General features: G+C 33.9%; 2 protein-coding genes across 2 annotated transcripts; both read right to left on the bottom strand.

Annotated features, from left to right (window-relative positions):
* Positions 1-525: 525 nt before the first annotated feature.
* LOC117932929 (chloride conductance regulatory protein ICln) lies at positions 526-5,430 on the bottom strand. The gene is made up of 7 exons (XM_034854251.1): positions 5,150-5,430; positions 4,519-4,642; positions 4,197-4,311; positions 4,009-4,068; positions 3,842-3,901; positions 3,624-3,718; positions 526-919 (listed from the first exon to the last, which is right to left on the bottom strand). The coding sequence occupies exons 1-7, from the start codon at positions 5,314-5,316 to the stop codon at positions 848-850; spliced, it is 693 nt and encodes a 230-aa protein (XP_034710142.1). The 5' UTR covers positions 5,317-5,430; the 3' UTR covers positions 526-847.
* A 13,967-nt stretch (positions 5,431-19,397) lies between these two features.
* LOC117934148 (3-ketoacyl-CoA synthase 5-like) lies at positions 19,398-21,136 on the bottom strand. The gene has a single exon (XM_034855786.1). The coding sequence runs from the start codon at positions 21,129-21,131 to the stop codon at positions 19,647-19,649; it is 1,485 nt and encodes a 494-aa protein (XP_034711677.1). The 5' UTR covers positions 21,132-21,136; the 3' UTR covers positions 19,398-19,646.
* Between the last annotated feature and the right edge of the window lie 236 nt (positions 21,137-21,372).

The following is a 21,372-nucleotide window of genomic DNA, read 5'->3' on the forward strand; positions in this document are numbered from 1 at the left end:
GCATAGGCACTATACATCATCGAGCTTGGATCATTATTATTATTATTATTATTATTTGATAGATAAAAGGATGTATATTAAACGAGAAAAGGAAGCACCAAAAACAGTGCCCTCATCGAGCTTGGATTATTCCTTTTTGCGATTCTTGTAAGGTGATGGTCTACAAGGACAAAGATTTTATAAACACGAATAGCTTGTGTACTTGTGTGTGGAATCACTATATACTATCATCATAGAACTCAAATGCCTAGTTTGATTACATGATAAGGATTTAAAAATTCAGTATTTTATGCTGGGCACTACACCACCTGATGAGATTCCCTGAGATGACCTATTTATTGATTAATAAAATAAAATAACAAGGAATCGTAAGACGGGGTTCCTAAAAATTAACTGAAAACTTCAAACCATCTTCACCATGATGCAAAGCCAAAAAAACATAACCCCACATACAATCAACATACCATTTTCCATGCTGTTAAGAGCCGCTAAAGAGTAAACACACACCCCAGCACCAACAATATTCTTCAAATAAACCAGTTTCAATGCGACAAATGATACTATCCAAGCTTCAATTCATTACAAGATGCGTTGTATAGAGTTAAAACAAGCATAAAAGCTTCAATTCAACTGAACGTTCAGTAACATTAGAATTACAGATCTAACAAAGAAACAACAAAAAGTTTAGACATTAAACTCATTCAAAAAGTTCTCAGCAGTTGGGTCTTTATAGAGATCTATAGAGAGGAAGTACTCCTTTGCATATACAGCAAGATCTTGGATGGGTCTATAGAGATCTATAGATAAAGGAAAAAAATTAACTGTTAGAGATCAATAGGATGGGTCTTCAGGTATGGCCACTGCCACTGTTGCGTTCCATCTCTTCTGCATCCTCAAACCGTTCATCGCTGATTTGAAGCTGAATTGAGCAGGAAACCAAGACCAATGTTTAGTGCAAAAGATGGCACAGAAGAGCTTTCACACAACACAAACACAGACAAGATGGCACAAGATGCAAAGAAAATACAATGTCGTGTGTACACATTTTGACTTTATTATACAGTGCATGATATCGTTCAAAACAATTGTTCATATAAGTTGACTATTTTTGGCAGCGACTGTGAATATAACTTTCAACCTCTGCTGTCAACAAATTTATCGGAGTATTGTTAGCAGAGTATTTACAACATCCATTTTTCAAAAATAAAAAATTGAGGGTTTATTGTCTTGCAAGGTCTTCTCACAGTTTAGGGGTTTTGCTACCTTTACAAATGACCAAGACTCCCTCTACTGATTCTTCTCTCCTAATTGACATTCAAATAAAAAGGTCATCTAATCCAATCCATTTTCTCCAGATGATCACCACTTTTTCTATTTGTTTAGTTGAGCACTCTGCCTAAACAAACATAAGGGCCAAACACAAGGATTCCCCTGTAAAAGGTCACAGGAAATACATAGATCTGTTCATGAATTAACCACCTATAATATATAATTTATTATGGTTAAGCTTGTTTTCTCAAAGAAGGAGAGGAAATGATGAAAAAGGCATTATATGCTTGATTTCTTAGTACATTTCTAAGTAAAAAGGTAAAGTGAACAAACAGAAATTTATTCTCAGAATCTTCATTAAAGAAATTCTGAATGATACCACAGGTCTTCTAGGATTCTTAAGAAACAGAAAACAGGAAAATGAAAAAAGGGAGGAAAAGATGCTCTTTTGCTTCTGTTTAGTAAAAAGACTCAGTTTATTATCCAAATATCATCTTTGGCATAACATATCCAGTGGTGATTTCTCATGAAGTAGAGAGTGCCAAGCCTCCACAAAGGCGAACCCCCTTCCCAGAGGTGAACCTCTGCATGCTTGGGTTGAGTATCTATTCATGTAAAATATGCATTCGTCAAAACAAACTAAAGTTCAAAATTCCTTTCTTGTTTACCATACTGCATCTAACCGAGCTCCATGCAGTTTGGATCTTTCTTCTTGCCCCAGCCTGACTTGGGAATGTGCCAGAGAGAGGGATATTTCCATATTGAGCAAAGTCAGGTAAGGGTGCCCCATTGATATGCCTATTTCTAGTTCCTCTCTCAAACCGCACACACAATTTTTTTCTTTATGGACTCCTCTCCAGTGATTTAGTTCACATATCCATATATGGTAGTATCATAACAGAGCTTAATCCACTAGTAACTCAAAGGCAAGTGAGTAAATAAACAACCAAAGAACAAACAATAACAATATCAGGACAAGATGTTTCAGAGAAAATTACAAATCCAGCAATTCTCTTCCAGATAATGTATAGGTTGTATGGAGTTTCTTTCTTTTTGGTTTTTCTGTTTTTTTGCGCACCTGTGCTCTCTGTATGATCTACAGGGAATGTGCCCCTTTTGTTAGGTTTTCTTTCATATATAATTTATGTTTGGGCAAAACAAATCCTTAAAATGATTACACATAGACAAGTTTTTCCATGATCAAGTTGAAACTACATTCCCACTTTAGACATAAGAACATTAAATATTATCTTTTTAATAAGAAATATGTAGGAAAAGCAGGGGAGGGATATCCTCAAAACATAAAGAAATATTACCTTTCAATATCATGCTCTATTTGATATTTCAAACATAAGAAATATTAGAATTTAATATCCTCAAAGCATAAAGAAATATTACCTTTCCCCTCTAGATATAAGAATATTAAAGTTACCCATTTTTTAAAATATTTACCTTTTTAATTGACAGAAGAGTGTACAAAGAAGGAGGGATATCCTCAAAACATAAAGAAATATGATAACCTTCTTTAAAGTTATATTTGGTTCTCAGAAAATTTGACAAAAAAATAGAAGAAAAGAAAAAGTAAAGGAAAAAAAAATTAAAATCAATAATTATTTTTATATGTTACTTCAATCTTATTTCACTTAATTTAACTCTTCCATATAAATATTAAATAATTTGAAAATGTATAAGTTTCTAACTAATCTTAATCATATTTTATTTTCTCTGTATGTTCCATAATAAAACTGAAATTAAACATGAGAAAATCATTTTTTTTAGTATTTTTTTCCTTTTCTTATTAATTTCCTAGAACCAAAAATAGTCTAAGGAAAAAAAAGGGAAAGAACAGAAGAAAAACCAAACAAATAAAAAAGTGAAGAGGCTAGTTGAAGAGGCAAGTCTCCCCTCTTAGCTTAAGGGTCCATCTCAAGTTGAGTGTTCCTAGAATCCGTACAACTACAAAACAAAAAATCGAGCACAAAAAGGATTAAGAAAGAAAATCCCCTTATGAAAATAATCCCAACCTGGCCATGCCAACACCATTACATGAAGCTGTGGTACTAATTAAATTACCTTCCATGATGTTATGTGGGTCCTATCTTTTTAACTACTTTGTTTTCTTCAACTTTTGAAGTTGTATTTGTATATTTTCTCAGATTCCTTCAATTTTCCAGTTTTTCAACAATCCTGTTTTCATCTTTCACCTACTTAAATTTATCGATTCAGTCCTTTGATATGATGCTGAAGAATCCCAACTCCCAAGACATGTAATGCTAGATCAATACCCTTTTCAGTAACATAAGGCATATCTAAATAAATGAATCCCAACCTGAAACCAACATTCATAGTCCTACCTCAAGCATGGGTTGAGCTAGATCATGATGCCCATTTGATTGACCAATTGAGTGAGAAGGGTTGTGAGCAAAATTCCATTCAGAATTGTCTTCCCCTGAAAATGTCCATGGGTTCTGGAATAAATGGTTTGCTTTTTCGTGATAATATTTTGAAATAATAATACTAAAAACAGTAACAATTTTCACAAGGCATCACCCTAAGTTGGCTTAAGCCATACCAGTGGCATCATCTTCCATCTGATCAGCACTAAAAATCCAGTTGTGCTCTTCTTCTTCCTCTAAACAAAATGAAACATTGCTCGTCATTTAATAGGGGAAACAAAGTAAATACAACATCTAGAACAGAAATTTCCAATGAGTCTGAATTAAGAAGATTGGTACTTACCGTCATTAGGTTCCGGATTTAGCTCAGCACATCCACAAAACATCTCAAACAGAGTTTCCACTATCACACAAGAAGTCAAGAAGACAATTAACATTGAATTCCACAAGAGGCAAATACCACTGAACTAAGAAGACAACATATGAGAAACGTATTAAACATAAATCTGTGTGGACACAGCTGAAACATACATTGGCTAGGGTCAGATGGGACAAGCCTCATCTCTGTAATCTTTGATAAGTCTAGAGTTCCATCACATTCTGAATCTGAGCCCTCGGAATCAGCATCATTCTCTTCAGTCTCAATCTTCAAACAAGAAACATAAACCATAAACTCCATATCCCAAAAAAGAATACATGCATATTAAACTAATAAACAAAGACAATGGACAACACAATTCCATATCATAAAGCATCAGTAAACAACCCAAGATTTAAACCAAGATTACTCCTAAAAACCATCCAACCACTACCAGGAAAGACCTGAAAACAATAATTGTATCAAATTCTCTACCTGAGTATATATACAAGGGGAAGAGTAAGCCTCCGGGTCCCTTGAAACCGCATGCAGTGACACTGACAAGAAATCAACCGCATACCCTTTGGCCCTGTCTACGTCACTCAACCATATCACTTGCCTGCAACAAAACCAAAATTGTCATATTCATAACAATCTTCCAGACATATGAAAACAAACCATATAAGAAAAATCTCCAAAAATCAGAAAAATTAGATAAGAGATTGGAGCTCAGAGAGTGTTATTTTTTTCTTCAAACAATTCCCAAATAATAATAATAATAACAAAATTAACTTAGGGATTTGAACGTGATGGAGCCCTGAATGATGCTACAATGTGAATTCTTACGTACAGGCATAAAACTGACAAAAGCAACAAAAACTAGAGGCAAAGAAAAGCTACAAATTTATAAAGGAAACTAGAACTCATATAGATTCTCATTTCCATTTTCTAAAAATAAAATTCAGAAAATAAAATTAAAAAATAAAAAAATAAAAAATAAAAAATAAAAGAGAGAGAGAGAGAGAGAGAGGGATAAAACTCCGAAAACCCACTATTCGACTCTCTGAAAATTCTGGAAAAATTCAAAGAAAACAAAAACTAAATTAGGAATTAGAAAAGGGAGTACTTGGTGGAAATGAAGAGAGTCCCGGGGGACTCAGGAGGATGGTTTCCGAGAACAATGGCTACACCAGACTCGACGTGCATGAGCTCCTCGCCGTTGTCGGCGTTGAGCACTCGTTGTCCGGCGCCATCGCCGACCCTCTCGGTGAAGTTTCTGAGTCCAACCACCATTCCTTAAACACCAATTTTGAAGTCTCTGGTCGATATTTCAGTAGCCAAGCTGGGATTCTTCAGCTTGGAGGGCTTCTTTAGGGTTTTAGATTTCAGCCAAAAGGCGAAACGGTTCAAATGAGTTAAAGGCGCAGCCAGGTATGCTTTCCAATGATTTGGACCGGGCCATTGAACCGGAAAAGATATTGGGTTTGGGTCACGGCTCAGTTGAAGATTCAACAACGGTCCAAAGAAATTAGAAATATATATTTTATATGTTATTAAATTTTTAAATAATTATAATATGTTAAATAGATGTTGTGTTTTATTAATTGAAAGTGTGTTATTAATAAAAGCTCAATATTTGGCATGACCACCAACATATCTTAATAGGAATATATATAAATACAATTAAAAAAATTATAAAATTTATTTAGTTAAAAGGAACATAACGCAAATTGTGATAAATAAAATTTTAAAATTTAGAATTTTGTAACTTTATATCATACCCTTTCTCCTTACATTTTTAGGCTAAATTTCATTTGAACTTTCCAATGCACATAATTATCCGTGTCTAAAAATAAGGGGATTTCAACAAAAGATCCCATTTTGACAGTCTCATATTGGATTCGTAGGATCAAGAAAAAAACAAATCTTATTTTTATTTAAAAAGCCGCTTTAATACCAATTGAATAAACCTTTGTTCTAGTAGGGTTATAACAACCCATTTTCAATAATGTGGATATTAGTTGAGAGAAGCATATACAAATATAGCGTTAGAAATTTTCTCTCTTATCCAATATGAGATATCACAAACACTCTTCCTCTCTTCCCCCATGTATACACAATATCCTTGTTGTATCTTAAGGGATTGTGATGTTAAATAAACAAACACCCCCTCATGGGCCTAAACAAGCTCCCGCACTAAGGTTAAGAATCAACTTTGATACCATTTGTAATTACTTGCATTCAACTGTGTAGATATTATCCATTCTAGGCCCAAAGATGAATATTTGAGTCGTTTCCACTTTGAGCCTTTGAACTTGTGCTGTGAAATGACCATCATACCCTTGAAGTGGGTTTTGGGGCGTGATAGAATTGTATCAGAGCTCAATCCTCGATCCCGATATGGGGGTTTGTTTGGTCTCATAAAGGGTGTTTGTCTGTTTAGCTTCTCAATCCCATGTGACACAATAAGGACATTATATTTGCATGAGGGGGTGTTTGTGATATCCCACATAGAATAGGGGTGAAAGTTCACAACACTATATGAGTCTCTCTTAACCATATAAACACATTGTATAGTAGTAAATGCCCCTTTTGGCCTAGAGCAGACAATATCTACCCAGTTGGGAGTGAGTCCTAGAGTAGACAATATATATATATATATATATGAATGGGTGCAAGTTGTTGCAAATAGTATCAGAACCGATCCCTAACCACAATGTGGGGGTTTATTTGGCCATATAATGGGTGTTTGTTTGCATAAGGGGAGTTTGTCATATCTCATATTGGATATGGGAAAAAGTTTTTAATGCTATATATGTATGAGTTTCTCTTAACCTTGTAAACATGTTTTAAAGTCGTGAGAACCCACTACAAGAAAATTGACTTTCAGCGATAAAATATTTTGTCACTGAAAGTCTAAATTTCGTCTACAAAAACATTCCCCAGCGAAAATTCTTTCGTGCCTTGTTCGTCGCCCTAGACCCGTCGCTAAAAGTTTCTTGACAAAAATCTTATTTCGTCGCCCAAAGTTTTCCTTAATGAAATAAAATTTTGTTATTGAAGGTGTTTTCCAACGAAATATTTCATCGACAAAAGTAAGAATTTTTGTCACGAAAAAAATAAAATTTGTCCCAAAAGTCGTCAATATTTAATACCGACAAATTTTATTTTTGTTGCCAAATATTTTTGGTAACAAATTAATTTCTTCAGTGATAGCCTACCATCTCTATTTGTTAACTTGGCCACGCCCCAGGCCTTCGCCATTCACCGACAGTGCTAGCTGTAACGCCCAAGTTTTCTTTTAAAGGGTAATTTAGGAATTTTTAATAATGATATTAAATTAATTAATTAATTAATTTAATAAAATGGAAGAGGGGTGAAAAGGTAAATTTACGAATAATATCCTAGGTATAAATAGAAAATTTTCTTCTTCCTGTTCTTTTTTGAATCGTATTCCTGTTCGCAGAGAGTTTCCAGAGAACGTGAAGTTGAGGTCAGATTTTAAGATTTGAAGAACAAACCTCTATAGGTAAGTTTCTAACCCCTAGATTATTATTTTAGATTCATTGATTAATTTCAAACACATTAGATATATTTTTGGAAAACCCCAAATCTAGATTAGGGTTAGATTATTTTATTTTTAATTCGTTTTAATATAAAAATAATAAAAATTTAAGATTTTGATTTTATTGTTGGAATTTAGGAGATCTTAAATTTTATTAGATGAAAAAAAATAATAATAATTCCTTGGAAAGTTTCGATTTTAGGTTAGGGTTAATTCAAAAAAAAAAAAAAAAAAAAATGGGCGTGTGCCCGGATGGAGGGAGGCTTATATATATATATATATATATATATATAATATGATTCATTATCATGATGATGGCAATGGGAGAAAAAAAAAAAAAAAAACCTTGTTTTGCTTTTCTTTTGGTGTACCCGAGAGTTTGCTTTTGAATTGTTTAATTAAAAATAATAATAATAATAATAATATTTAGTTTTAGATTAATAAATAAGATAATAGTAATAATGGTTTTCTTTTTTTTTTGTAATAAACAGAATGAGAGATTTAGCAATATATATATATATATATATATATATATATATAGAATTTTATAATGAAATAAAATTGTAATTTAATTAAATTAGAAATGTGTTATTAGAAACAAATTGGGAATTTATTAATTATAATTAAATAAGGAATAGAGTAATTAAATTATTACTTTGTTAATAAAAAAATATTAATCTTAACATTTAGAAATTTTGGGATTATCAGATTTATATTTTGAGGTAAATAGTAATAGTGGCCTTTTTATTGTGTTAGGTGAGGAGTAGACTTTTCAGGGTTATTTTTCCTTCAAGGTCTTTGCATATTTTGAGGTAAGGGAAGTTAATGTAATATTTATAAAATTAAATTATTTTATATGTTATTTTGAATTGTGGAAAAGAAAATGATATTTTGTTACCATGCATGGATCAAATTGTTTTGCACTAAATATTATGTTGGAATATTTTGTTTTATTTATGACACAAAATATGGAGATATTATGTTGTGTAAATTTAAATACTTGAACAAAACATCACTCTGGTTTATTTGGCCCTTGTCAACGGGATATAATAGTTGACTATTCGGCCCTGTCAACGGGATATAATAGTTGACCTTTACATTTCTTGGTGGGAATGTAATTGATTTGGACCCCAGCCTCTAGGGGTTTGGTTAGAGGTTACTAGTACTAGTAGTGTTTGGTTCCTTCCACCAGGAACAATTTGAGGCTAGCCACCCATTTGAAAAGTCCCACCTAACTGGGCATTTGATATTTGATAACCAGAGTAATGAAAATTGAATGGATTTGATTGAATCTTATGTGAAATGTTTGAATTTGATATGAAAATGGTTGGTTGAATTTTGAATATATTAGTATTGTTGAAACTCTGATATTTGATGAAAAAAAAAAATGATATCTCCTATTTGAAATGAAAATATTTGATCCATGAATTGCATTAATATTCCTTATTGGGCTGTGAGCTTATTCCCAATTGTTGAAATTTTTTCAGGTACTCTTAGTTCGGGTGAGGAGTGATGGCTAGGCTGAGGAATAGTCATCATTAGAATTTGACTTAGGATTTTATGTTGGATTTTGTTTTAACTGTTAGTTATGTTCATTTGGATCATTTGATATTTGGAAGTTATTTGGAAATTGAATTTAAGGATTTTAGATTTTGTTCTGCTACTCTGAACAGGTATTTGGTAATTGGTAACATCCAGTTACAATATGATTGTTTGGGTCAGATTATACTTTAAGCCTTCGGGTTTGAGGTGTGAAATGACCGTCACGCCCTTGGAGTGGGTCTTGGGGCGTGTCAGAGTGGTATCAGAGCACTAGGTTTTGATCTTGATGGGAATTTGAACTGGTTTAGATTGGGGATAGATGAGTGACGCATTTGTTTAAGTTTTAGTTTCATTTAGTATAATTCCAATTCTTTCTTTATTTGGAAATTTTCTAATTGGTTCTTTAGTGACTAATTTAGTTATGTCTTATCATTTTAGGACATCATGCCACCAAGAAGAGCAACTTCTTCACAAAACAGTCAGGCTAATGATGATGTACCTCCAGTTGAGGGTTTGCCTCCTGTGAGTGCAGAAGGGATCTATAGGTATCTTGGGACACTAGCTGGTTTAGTTGAACGCCAAGCTCGAGCTGCTGGGACTAATGTTCAGGGACAGTCTTCATCTTCTAGGGGTAGCTCTTTTGATGACTTCAAGAAATTGGGTCCTCCTTACTTTTCTGGTGCTACAGATCCCACAGAGGCAGAGGCTTGGATCCTTAAGATGGAGAAATTCTTTGGTGTAATAGATTGCTCTGAGGAGCAAAAAGCCTCTTATGCAGCTTTTATGTTAGATAAAGAGGCAGATCATGGTGGCGTATGACTAGGAGACTTTTGGAGGATCAGGGACCCATAACATGGAGACAATTTCGGGAGGCTTTCTATAAGAAGTATTTCCCTGACAGTGTTAGGCGGCAGAAGGTGGGAGAGTTTATTCGTTTGGAACAGGGGGATATGACTGTGGCTCAGTATGAGGCCAAATTTACAGAGTTATCACGTTTTTCCCCACAGTTGATTGCTACAGAGGAGGAAAAGGCATTAAAGTTTCAGGATGGATTGAAGCCTTATTTGAAGAACAAGATATCTATTCTGAAGCTTGGTGTCTATTCAGAGGTTGTTGATAGAGCCCTTATAGCAGAGAAAGATAATGAGGAGCTTCATCAGTATAGGGAACAGCAAAGGAAGCGAAATAGAAGTGATGGTGCTCATGGTAATCAAGCACAGCGAAGGGCTACATCAGGAAGAAATCAGAATAAAGGGAAGGCAGCGCAGAATTTGGATGGGATTTGTTCTACTTGTGGCAAGAAGCATGGGGGTAGGCCATGTTATAGAGAGACTGGAGCTTGCTTTGGTTGTGGGAAGCAAGGACATTTGATCAGAGATTGTCCAGAGAATAGGAAGTTCATCACTGGGAAGCCTAAAGAGGAAAATAAGGAGGATAAACAGAAACCCAAAGCCCAAGGGCGGGTGTTTGCAATGACTCATCGAGATGCTCAGGCCACTTCTGATGTGGTGACAGGTACTCTCCGAATCCACACCTTATTTGCTAGAGTCTTGATTGATCCTGGATCAACACACTCTTTTGTTTCAGTATCTTTTGCTGGTTTGTTGGGTTTGCCTGTTGCTAGCATGGACTTTGATTTGATTGTTGCTACTCCTGTAGGAGATTCTGTTGTGGCTAGTAGAATGCTTAGAAATTGTATTGTGATGATTGGTTATAGGGAAATGCCAGTTGACTTAGTACTCCTTGACCTTCAGGATTTTGATGTGATTTTGGGGATGGATTGGTTAGCTTCCTACCATGCCTCTGTTGACTGTTTTGAGAAAAGGGTGACGTTTAGTATTCCTGGTCAGCCTAAGTTTAGTTTGAAGGGAAGCATGTGGACAGACCACTGCGTATGATCTCAGCCTTGCGAGCTAGTAGCTTGCTCAAGAAGGGTTGCCAAGGATTTTTGGCTAGTGTGATGAGTAATGAAAGTGATTTGAAGTTGGAAGACATACCCATAGTAAGGGAGTATCCTGATGTCTTTCCAGAGGATTTGCCTGGCTTGCCACCAGAGAGAGAGGTGGAGTTCACCATCGATCTGGTACCAGGAACAAGTCCTATGTCTAAGGCCCCATACAGGATGGCACCTGTGGAGCTTAAGGAGTTGAAAGTTCAGCTTCAGGAGTTATTAGACAAGGGTTTTATCAGGCCCAGTGTTTCACCTTGGGGAGCTCCTGTTCTATTTGTGAAAAAGAAGGATGGCTCAATGAGACTTTGCATTGACTATAGGGAGTTGAATAAGGTGACAGTGAGGAACAAGTATCCCCTTCCTCGGATTGATGATTTGTTTGATCAGCTACAAGGTGTTTGTGTGTTCTCTAAGATTGATCTTCGATCTGGTTATCATCAGTTAAGGGTTAGAAGTGAAGATGTACCCAAGACTGCTTTTCGAACTAGATACGGGCATTATGAGTTTTTGTTATGCCTTTTGGTTTGACTAATGCACCTGCTGCTTTTATGGACTTAATGAATAGGGTATTCAAGCCCTATCTAGATCAGTTTGTGGTGGTTTTTATAGATGACATCTTGGTATACTCAAGAAGTAGAGAGGAGCATGAGGGCCATTTAAGTATCGTATTACAGACCCTCAGAGATAAACAGTTGTATGCTAAGCTGAAGAAGTGTGAGTTTTGGTTAGACCGAATTTCTTTCCTTGGGCATGTGGTAAGCAATGATGGCATCTCAGTTGACCCTGGAAAGGTAGATGCTGTAGCTAATTGGAGAAGACCTAGTACTGTGACTGAGATTCGAAGTTTCTTGGGACTTGCTGGTTACTATAGGCGGTTTATAGAAGGGTTCTCTAAGATTGCCCTACCTTTAACTAAGTTGACACAAAGGGAGTTAAGTTTGAGTGGTCTGATGATTGTGAATGTAGCTTCCAAGAGTTGAAGAATAGATTAGTGTCAGCTCCTATTTTGACTATCCCTTCAGGTTCAGGAGGATTTGTGGTGTATAGTGATGCCTCTCATCAGGGTTTGGGTTGTGTTCTTATGCAGCATGGGAGAGTTGTAGCTTATGCTTCTAGACAGTTGAAGCCTTATGAAAGGAACTACCCTACTCATGATTTGGAGTTAGCTGCTGTGGTTTTTGCACTTAAGATTTGGAGACATTTTCTTTTTGGTGAAACTTGTGAGATATTCACAGATCATAAGAGTTTGAAGTATCTATTTTCCCAAAAGGAATTGAACATGAGACAGAGGAGGTGGATTGAACTACTTAAAGATTATGATTGCATTATTCAGTATCATCCTGGGAAGGCGAATGTTGTAGCTGATGCCTTGAGTAGGAAGTCAGTTGGTTCCTTAGCAGCTATTAGAGGTTGTCAGAGGCAATTATTGGAAGAGTTGAGGAGTTTACAAGTCCACTTTCGAGTTATGGGCTTAGGAGCACTTGTAGCAAATTTCAGAGTACAACCAGACTTAGTTGGGAGAATTAAGACCCTACAAAAGAATGATTCCCGATTAGTACAAGTTATGGAGGAAGTTAAGAGGGGCAGTAAGCCTGATTTTGTTTTGTCAGATGATGAGGTCTTGAGATTTGGGACTAGACTTTGTGTCCCAAATGATGAAGACTTAAGGAGGGAGCTTTTAGAGGAAGCTCATTGTTCCAAGTTTGCAATCCACCCAGGAGGGACAAAGATGTACAAGGATTTGAGGCAAAACTATTGGTGGTCAGGTATGAAGCGTGATATTGCACAATTTGTGGCTCAGTGTTTAGTGTGTCAACAGGTGAAGGCTGAGCATCAGCGACCAGCAGGGTCTTTGCAGCCACTTGCTATTCCTGAGTGGAAGTGGGAGCATATTACCATGGATTTTGTGATAGGATTGCCAAGAACCTTAGGGGGTAATAATGCTATTTGGGTGATTGTTGATCGGTTGACAAAGTCTGCTCACTTTTTGCCTATGAAAGTCAACTTTTCTTTAGATCGTTTAGCTTCTCTTTATGTGAAGGAGATTGTGAGAATGCATGGAGTACCAGTTTCTATAGTGTCTGACAGAGATCCTCGTTTCACTTCTAGATTCTGGCATAGTCTACAAAAAGCTTTGGGCACTAAGTTGAGTTTTAGTACTGCTTTCCATCCTCAAACTGATGGCCAATCAGAAAGGGTAATTCAGGTTTTGGAAGACTTGTTGAGAGCTTGTATTTTGGACCTGCAAGGTAATTGGGATGATCATTTACCTTTAGTAGAGTTTGCCTATAACAATAGTTTTCAAGCTAGCATTGGGATGGCACCTTTTGAGGCATTGTATGGTAGAAAATGTCGATCTCCTATCTGTTGGAATGATGTTGGAGAAAGGAAACTTTTGGGGCCTGAACTTGTGCAGTTGACTGTTGAAAAAGTTGCTTTGATTAAAGAAAGATTAAAAGCAGCTCAAAGTAGACATAAGAGTTATGCTGATAATCGTAGGCGAGATTTGGAGTTTGAGGTGGGTGATCATGTGTTCTTGAAAGTTTCACCTATGAAGTCTGTGATGAGATTTGGGAGAAAAGGAAAACTTAGTCCTCGTTTTGTGGGTCCGTTTGAAATATTAGAAAGAGTAGGCACTTTGGCATATAAAGTAGCCTTGCCCCCAAGTTTATCTAAGATTCATAATGTTTTCCATGTTTCAACCTTGAGGAAGTATAATTATGATCCCTCTCATGTTGTGGAGTTGGAGCCTATTCAAATTTCTGAGGACTTGACATATGAAGAAGTGCCCGTTCAGATTGTAGATGTAATGGATAAAGTACTACGTCATGCTGTTGTCAAATTGGTAAAGGTTTAATGAAGCAACCATAGTGTTCGTGAAGCTACTTGGGAGTTAGAAGAAGAGATGAGAGAAAAACATCCTCAATTATTTCAAGACTCAGGTATGTCAAGTTTAGAGGACTAAACTTTTGTTAAGGAGGGGAGGATGTAACGCCCAAGTTTTCTTTTAAAGGGTAATTTAGGAATTTTTAATAATGATATTAAATTAATTAATTAATTAATTTAATAAAATGGAAGAGGGGTGAAAAGGTAATTTTACGAATAATATCCTAGGTATAAATAGAAAATTTTCTTCTTCCTGTTCTTTTTGAATCGTATTCCTGTTCGCAGAGAGTTTCCAGAGAACGTGAAGTTGAGGTCAGATTTTAAGATTTGAAGAACAAACCTCTATAGGTAAGTTTCTAACCCCTAGATTATTATTTTAGATTCATTGATTAATTTCAAACACATTAGATATATTTTTGGAAAACCCCAAATCTAGATTAGGGTTAGATTATTTTATTTTTAATTCGTTTTAATATCAAAAATAATAAAAATTTAAGATTTTGATTTTATTGTTGGAATTTAGGAGATCTTAAATTTTACTAGATGAAAAAAAAATAATAATAATTCCTTGGAAAGTTTCGATTTTAGGTTAGGGTTAATTCAAAAAAAAAAAAAAAAAAAATGGGCGTGTGCCCGGATGGAGGGAGGCTTATATATATATATATATATATATATATATATATATATATATATATATATATATATATATATATATATATATATATATATAATATGATTCATTATCATGATGATGGCAATGGGAGAAAAAAAAAAAAAAAAACCTTGTTTTGCTTTTCTTTTGGTGTACCCGAGAGTTTGCTTTTGAATTGTTTAATTAAAAATAATAATAATAATAATAATATTTAGTTTTAGATTAATAAATAAGATAATAGTAATAATGGTTTTCTTTTTTTTTTTGTAATAAACAGAATGAGAGATTTAGCAATATATATATATATATATATATATATATAGAATTTTATAATGAAATAAAATTGTAATTTAATTAAATTAGAAATGTGTTATTAGAAACAAATTGGGAATTTATTAATTATAATTAAATAAGGAATAGAGTAATTAAATTATTACTTTGTTAATAAAAAAAAAATATTAATCTTAACATTTAGAAATTTTGGGATTATCAGATTTATATTTTGAGGTAAATAGTAATAGTGGCCTTTTTATTGTGTTAGGTGAGGAGTAGACTTTTCAGGGTTATTTTTCCTTCAAGGTCTTTGCATATTTTGAGGTAAGGGAAGTTAATGTAATATTTATAAAATTAAATTATTTTATATGTTATTTTGAATTGTGGAAAAGAAAATGATATTTTGTTACCATGCATGGATCAAATTGTTTTGCACTAAATATTATGTTGGAATATTTTGTTTTATTTATGACACAAAATATGGAGATATTATGTTGTGTAAATTTAAATACTTGAACAAAACATCACTCTGGTTTATTTGGCCCTTGTCAACGGGATATAATAGTTGACTATTCGGCCCTGTCAACGGGATATAATAGTTGACCTTTACATTTCTTGGTGGGAATGTAATTGATTTGGACCCCAGCCTCTAGGGGTTTGGTTAGAGGTTACTAGTACTAGTAGTGTTTGGTTCCTTCCACCAGGAACAATTTGAGGCTAGCCACCCATTTGAAAAGTCCCACCTAACTGGGCATTTGATATTTGATAACCAGAGTAATGAAAATTGAATGGATTTGATTGAATCTTATGTGAAAATGTTTGAATTTGATATGAAAATGGTTGGTTGAATTTTGAATATATTAGTATTGTTGAAACTCTGATATTTGATGAAAAAAAAAAATGATATCTCCTATTTGAAATGAAAATATTTGATCCATGAATTGCATTAATATTCCTTATTGGGCTGTGAGCTTATTCCCAATTGTTGAAATTTTTTTCAGGTACTCTTAGTTCGGGTGAGGAGTGATGGCTAGGCTGAGGAATAGTCATCATTAGAATTTGACTTAGGATTTTATGTTGGATTTTGTTTTAACTGTTAGTTATGTTCATTTGGATCATTTGATATTTGGAAGTTATTTGGAAATTGAATTTAAGGATTTTAGATTTTGTTCTGCTACTCTGAACAGGTATTTGGTAATTGGTAACATCCAGTTACAATATGATTGTTTGGGTCAGATTATACTTTAAGCCTTCGGGTTTGAGGTGTGAAATGACCGTCACGCCCTTGGAGTGGGTCTTGGGGCGTGACACTAGCTCACCCATCAAACATGTGACCAGACTCTGATACCACTTGTTGATCGAGATGCTCTGTACTTCCCAATGGGTCACCCATCCTAAGATTTATTTGGCTGCAACACACTTAACCATGGAGTATTTTATGACAAGGCCCCCATTTGTCCTAAAAACCAATTGGTAATCAGGACAGGGACCTTATATTATTTAAGTTCACTCTCCATGGTCCATTAAGGTGGTCGTTGGCCCCCCCATAAGACCAACACTATTTATTTATTAAATAAGACATGCAAGTCGACATGAATTTGACTTGAACTCAATTATAATCAACCCAAAATCATGAAAGGGTGTTAGATTCAAGTCATATTGACAAGTCATATCAAATTTTGTCACCTCTAAATAAACTTAATATTGAATGAGAACAAATTAGAGGACTATAGTTTATTAATAGCTAGAATAAATTCAATTCTAGACTTGTGGATTAAAGTGATAAATTTGAAATATAAAATAAAAGTACAATTGAAAGACAATGTTAGGAGAATGCCAAAGTGTAATATTCATATTAACATTAATAAAATAATGATTAAAATGAAATTAGGATTTTACATCATTTTTTTTTTCTTTCCTTTTCTCATCTATTCCAAACAAAAATATCAAACATAATGAAACACTATAAATATAAATCATATAATAATTTATGATATATTTAAATTATTTTTATAACTATATTTGTTTAAATATTTGATTAAAAATGCATACAAGTATAAAAACTCCTTTACAAGTTAGTAGCCATAGAAGTTACTATTTTGCGGTATAATTTAAGATTTTATTCTTAATAACTAATCAATTTTGATAAATTAGTAATTAATAATTAAAAATAATAAATATATAATTGATCAATAAAAAATAAAATAACCAATTATTAATAAAAATGTGGTTGAAAACTTTTAAAAAAACTTTATGTTTATATAGAATTTCGCATGTGCTATATATATTATACATTTTTTATTTTGTAAATATGAAAATGGAGCTAGGCATATAGTACTTGCAATATATTATATCATGTAATATTTAACTTATACTTATTTATTTATTATTAATATATGATATCTTCATACACATAAATAATATTTGGAATTTTATGTAGGTAGAATGTTTTTATAGACACTAGATAATTTATTTGAGAAATTTAATTCTGATCAATTATTTAAAGGCCAAGTAATAATTTAAAAAAAAAAAATCTATTAATTTAAACTAAGTAACTAAATGTTAGTATAAATTTACTTCTTGAGTGGATAAGGTATGATTTTGAATGAGAACAAATTAGAGGACTATAAATTATTCATAGTTAACATAAATTTAATACTATATTGGACTTGTATGGATAACTTTTACCTAATATAATAAAAATCATTTAGTAGTATTTATGTATGTGTAGCACCATATGATAATATTGAAATTTAAATAAATTTGTATCATAGGATGTAATCTTACATATCTTGGATTATCTATTGTTATTATTTATATATATAAAAATATAAATAACATGTTATACTATAAATATTAATTGCTTGAATAATTTACATTTTTGTTATTTCATAACAATACTATTATTACATAATAGAACATTTAAATTTAAATAAATCTACATTCTAGTATTTAATTTTATGGATCCTTAATTTTAATTATTATTTATATAAATAAAATATTATAGTATAAATATTAAGTGTCAACAAATATATATTATATTATTTCATAGTATAAATCATCTACTTATTTATTAATATTCTTTATTAATATCACAATTTAATAACATTATTTGGTGACAAAATTACCCAATTTATTAGGAAATAATATAATTACTGACAAAACCATTTTGTAAGCAAAAATAGATAAAAAGTTGTAACTTTTAGTGATGAAATTATTTTCATCACCAAAAATTATAATTAGTGATAAATATTTTCATAGGGAAATAGTTTATTTTCGTCACAAAAGTGTTTGCGCAAAAAAAAAAACGCCAAATTTTCCCGCTACATATTTCATCGACAAAAATTTCAAATTCATTAGGAAAAGTTTGTAGGAAATTGGCATTGTTGACAACATCTAAAATTTCATCAGTAAAAGTTACTTTTAGTGACAAAAGTAGAATTCACCCCTAAATTTTTGTCACGAAAAGTACATTTTCTTATAGTGACCTTTTTGGGTTCAGAGCGAACGATATCTACACCGTTAGGTGCGAGTCATTACAAATGATTTCAGAATCGATCCCTGACCCCGATGTGAGGGTTTGTTTGGCCCTGTGATGGGGTGTTTGTCCATTTGGCGCCGCACTCCCATGAGACATAATGGGTACGTTATATCTGCATGGGGGTATTTGTGATGTCCCACATTGGATATGTGAGAAAGTTTATGATGTTATATAAGTATAAATTCTTCTTAACTCTATAGACACGTTTTAAAGCCATGAGAACCCCTTTGAGATCGGAGCAAACAATATCTATATGATTGGGTGCAGGTCATTACAAAGGTAACATCCAAAAAGGGTAATGGATGTATTTCAAAGATTTTAATATAAGAGTTGGGAATTTTAAACTAATTAAATCTTTGAGAATTATATAATCTTTTTTAACTTAACCAAGCCTTATAAGAAATTAGAAATGATGAAAGACAATCCAACACACAAGAGACAAGGGTTTTTTTTATGTGGAAACCCCCCATATAATGTGGATAAAAAATCATGGAATCTAATACCTTAGATTTAAAATCCACTATATGAAATCATAATACATAGTTTTACTTGGCAAAAGTTACCTAGGACTTACTCTTGAACAACTATATCATGATTCACGTCCACAACATAACACTTCGAGTGCTCTAGTGAATTTGATTAAAAGTGGATGCAAGTCTTTTCAACAACCCAAAGTTAATTGTTTAAAAAATTAACAATCAATCAAACATTTTCAAACTTATTATCTATAACAATTCAATTAATTAAATGACAAATTTGAATTTTTAATGAAGTGTAAATCATTGTTTAAAAATATCATATGTCAGAATAAAAAGGAATAAAATTGTCAACAACGAAAACAAAAGCTAATATCCTAACATTCTCATTTTGATATTTAATCTTGAATGTTTGAACCAAAAAAGTATTGTGATGTAAAAGATAAATTAAAAGACGATATATTTCATATTTTAGAAGGGGGGTCATTATTTCATTCTTCCCAATTTGTATTTTCACCCTTCTAATCAAATAACCCATGAAAATTCAAATAAGCAATACCAAGGTACAACACACAATGCATGAGTACTTGAAGACTAGGTCCCCAAGGCTCTTATAAATATTAAAAGATACTTTCTACCTGGTGGCTGTTTTCCACTTTTCAGTAAAAATATAAATCCCACCACTTGCAGAACCCCAAAAGAACTTGCGTTTGACAGGATCATAATCCTGACCATTATCATTTGTCTTCATCCTCAAAAAGGACTGGATATTCATCGATACAATCAGCCCATGGGCCCTTCATGGACTCCCCAACAATGGGCCTATTACACTCCCAGACAAAACTAATGCACTTAGGCCCACTTCCAATTCCAAGCTGCCACACCTTGTCACCCTTCTTCATCCTCTCCTTGGCCTCCAGATAAGCTAATACATACCAGGATGAAGATGAAGACTGGTTCCCGAACCTTCGCAATGTCATCAGAGAAGCCTCCGTGTCTCTCTTGCCAAGCTTCAACCCTTTTCCTATCTCTCTAATCCAAGACCTCCCTGAAGCTGGCAGAACAAAATGCTGTATCACTTTCTTAAAATCCGGCACGTAAACTTCTGCAGATTTGCTAATATATCTCTTCCGGAACATGGATACTCCACACTTGAATTTCTCCAAGAATGGCAAGATGCATGAGCCGAGGATAGCGATATTCGATCGAACAGTTTCTGCAACTACTTGCACTAAGTCGTGGCTGACTGACACCCCAAGGGCTCCATTTGAGTCCTCTTCGCGAACTGTTGCAAGATAAGCTCTGTCGTCAAATGCTCTCTGTATTCTCACCGTCTGAAGTAGCCTATACTTGGATGTTTTTCTCATTTCTTCCTTATTTGTAAGCAATATTGCTGCACCTCCCATTCGAAAGATACAATTGACTAGCAACTTAGACCTATCGTTACCAGCGTACCAACCAGCCGATGTGATCTCTGTGCTAAGAACAATGGCGTAAGAATTCTTGTGAACTTTCAATAGATTTTGAGCCAAATGGGTGCTAAGAATTCCAGCACTGCACCCCATGCCTGAGAGATTAAAGCTCTTAATATCATCTCTCATGGAGTATTTGTTGATGATAATGGAGGAGAGGGAAGGAGACGAGCAAAGACTACTACAGTTTATGATTAGTATATCGATATCTCGGGGAGAGAGTTTAGTCTTGGACAGCAGATCTTCCATTACAGGGAACAGTACCATGTGGGCTTCTTTGATGAATTCTTGGAGATGGGCAATGGGTGGAATGTAGCATAAAGCTGGAGAGAGATGGGTCTGTTCACCTAGTCCCGAAGATTTGAGGAGTTTGGCCATGAAATCTATGCTTTTTCTGTCAAAGGGCTGAATCATGGAGGAATGTTCAAGGAAGGATGAAGTGGGAACCCTGCAAAAGTTTGGCGGTTTGAAACATGAGAAGTCTACAATGTAGATATGAGGCTTTGAGAGGAGAGGCTTGACAATGAAAAACAGAAAGAAACAAGAGAGTGAGAAGAGATGGAAGATGGGGTTCCATTCTCGTAGAAAGGAAAGAACTTCAATGGAAATCACAAGTAGAAGAGCAGAAACCCTTGCTAGCTCCAAAAGGGTTGAGTGGAGATGCTTTGAGAGGAGAGTACCGGAAGGCAAGGTGTTGGTGGTGATTACTTTCGGAAGAGGATCATGGCTGAGCCTTGAAACAGGTTCCATGTGAGTGTGCTCGCCCGAGAGAGAGAGAGAGAGGCCGGGGAGTGGGGTGGGAATGGAGAGGTAGTGGTGTCAGACTTATCCGAGATGATGAGTTTATATTGTGCATGAATTGCTAGATATTTTGAAAGAAATTAATGGATCGGGCCAAAGAGTTTTGAACAAATTAAAATAATTTAAAATACAGAGAAACACGTACGGTTCCATAAAAAATTAAAATAAAATAAAATAAAAACACTTTCAA

Source organism: Vitis riparia, chromosome 16 (assembly GCF_004353265.1).
Source record: "Vitis riparia cultivar Riparia Gloire de Montpellier isolate 1030 chromosome 16, EGFV_Vit.rip_1.0, whole genome shotgun sequence".
Taxonomy (NCBI): Eukaryota; Viridiplantae; Streptophyta; class Magnoliopsida; order Vitales; family Vitaceae; genus Vitis; species Vitis riparia.

Excerpts from the sequence above, each read along its gene's own strand:
- LOC117934148 (XM_034855786.1), bottom strand. The coding sequence starts at position 21,131 with ATGGAACCTGTTTCAAGGCTCAGCCATGATCCTCTTCCGAAAGTAATC.
- LOC117932929 (XM_034854251.1), bottom strand. The coding sequence starts at position 5,316 with ATGGTGGTTGGACTCAGAAACTTCACCGAGAGGGTCGGCGATGGCGCC. Across the intron at positions 4,069-4,196 it reads CCCATCTGACCCTAGCCAAT|TGGAAACTCTGTTTGAGATG; the intron begins GTATGTTTCAGC and ends CTTGTGTGATAG. Across the intron at positions 3,902-4,008 it reads AAATCCGGAACCTAATGACG|AGGAAGAAGAAGAGCACAAC; the intron begins GTAAGTACCAAT and ends CATTTTGTTTAG.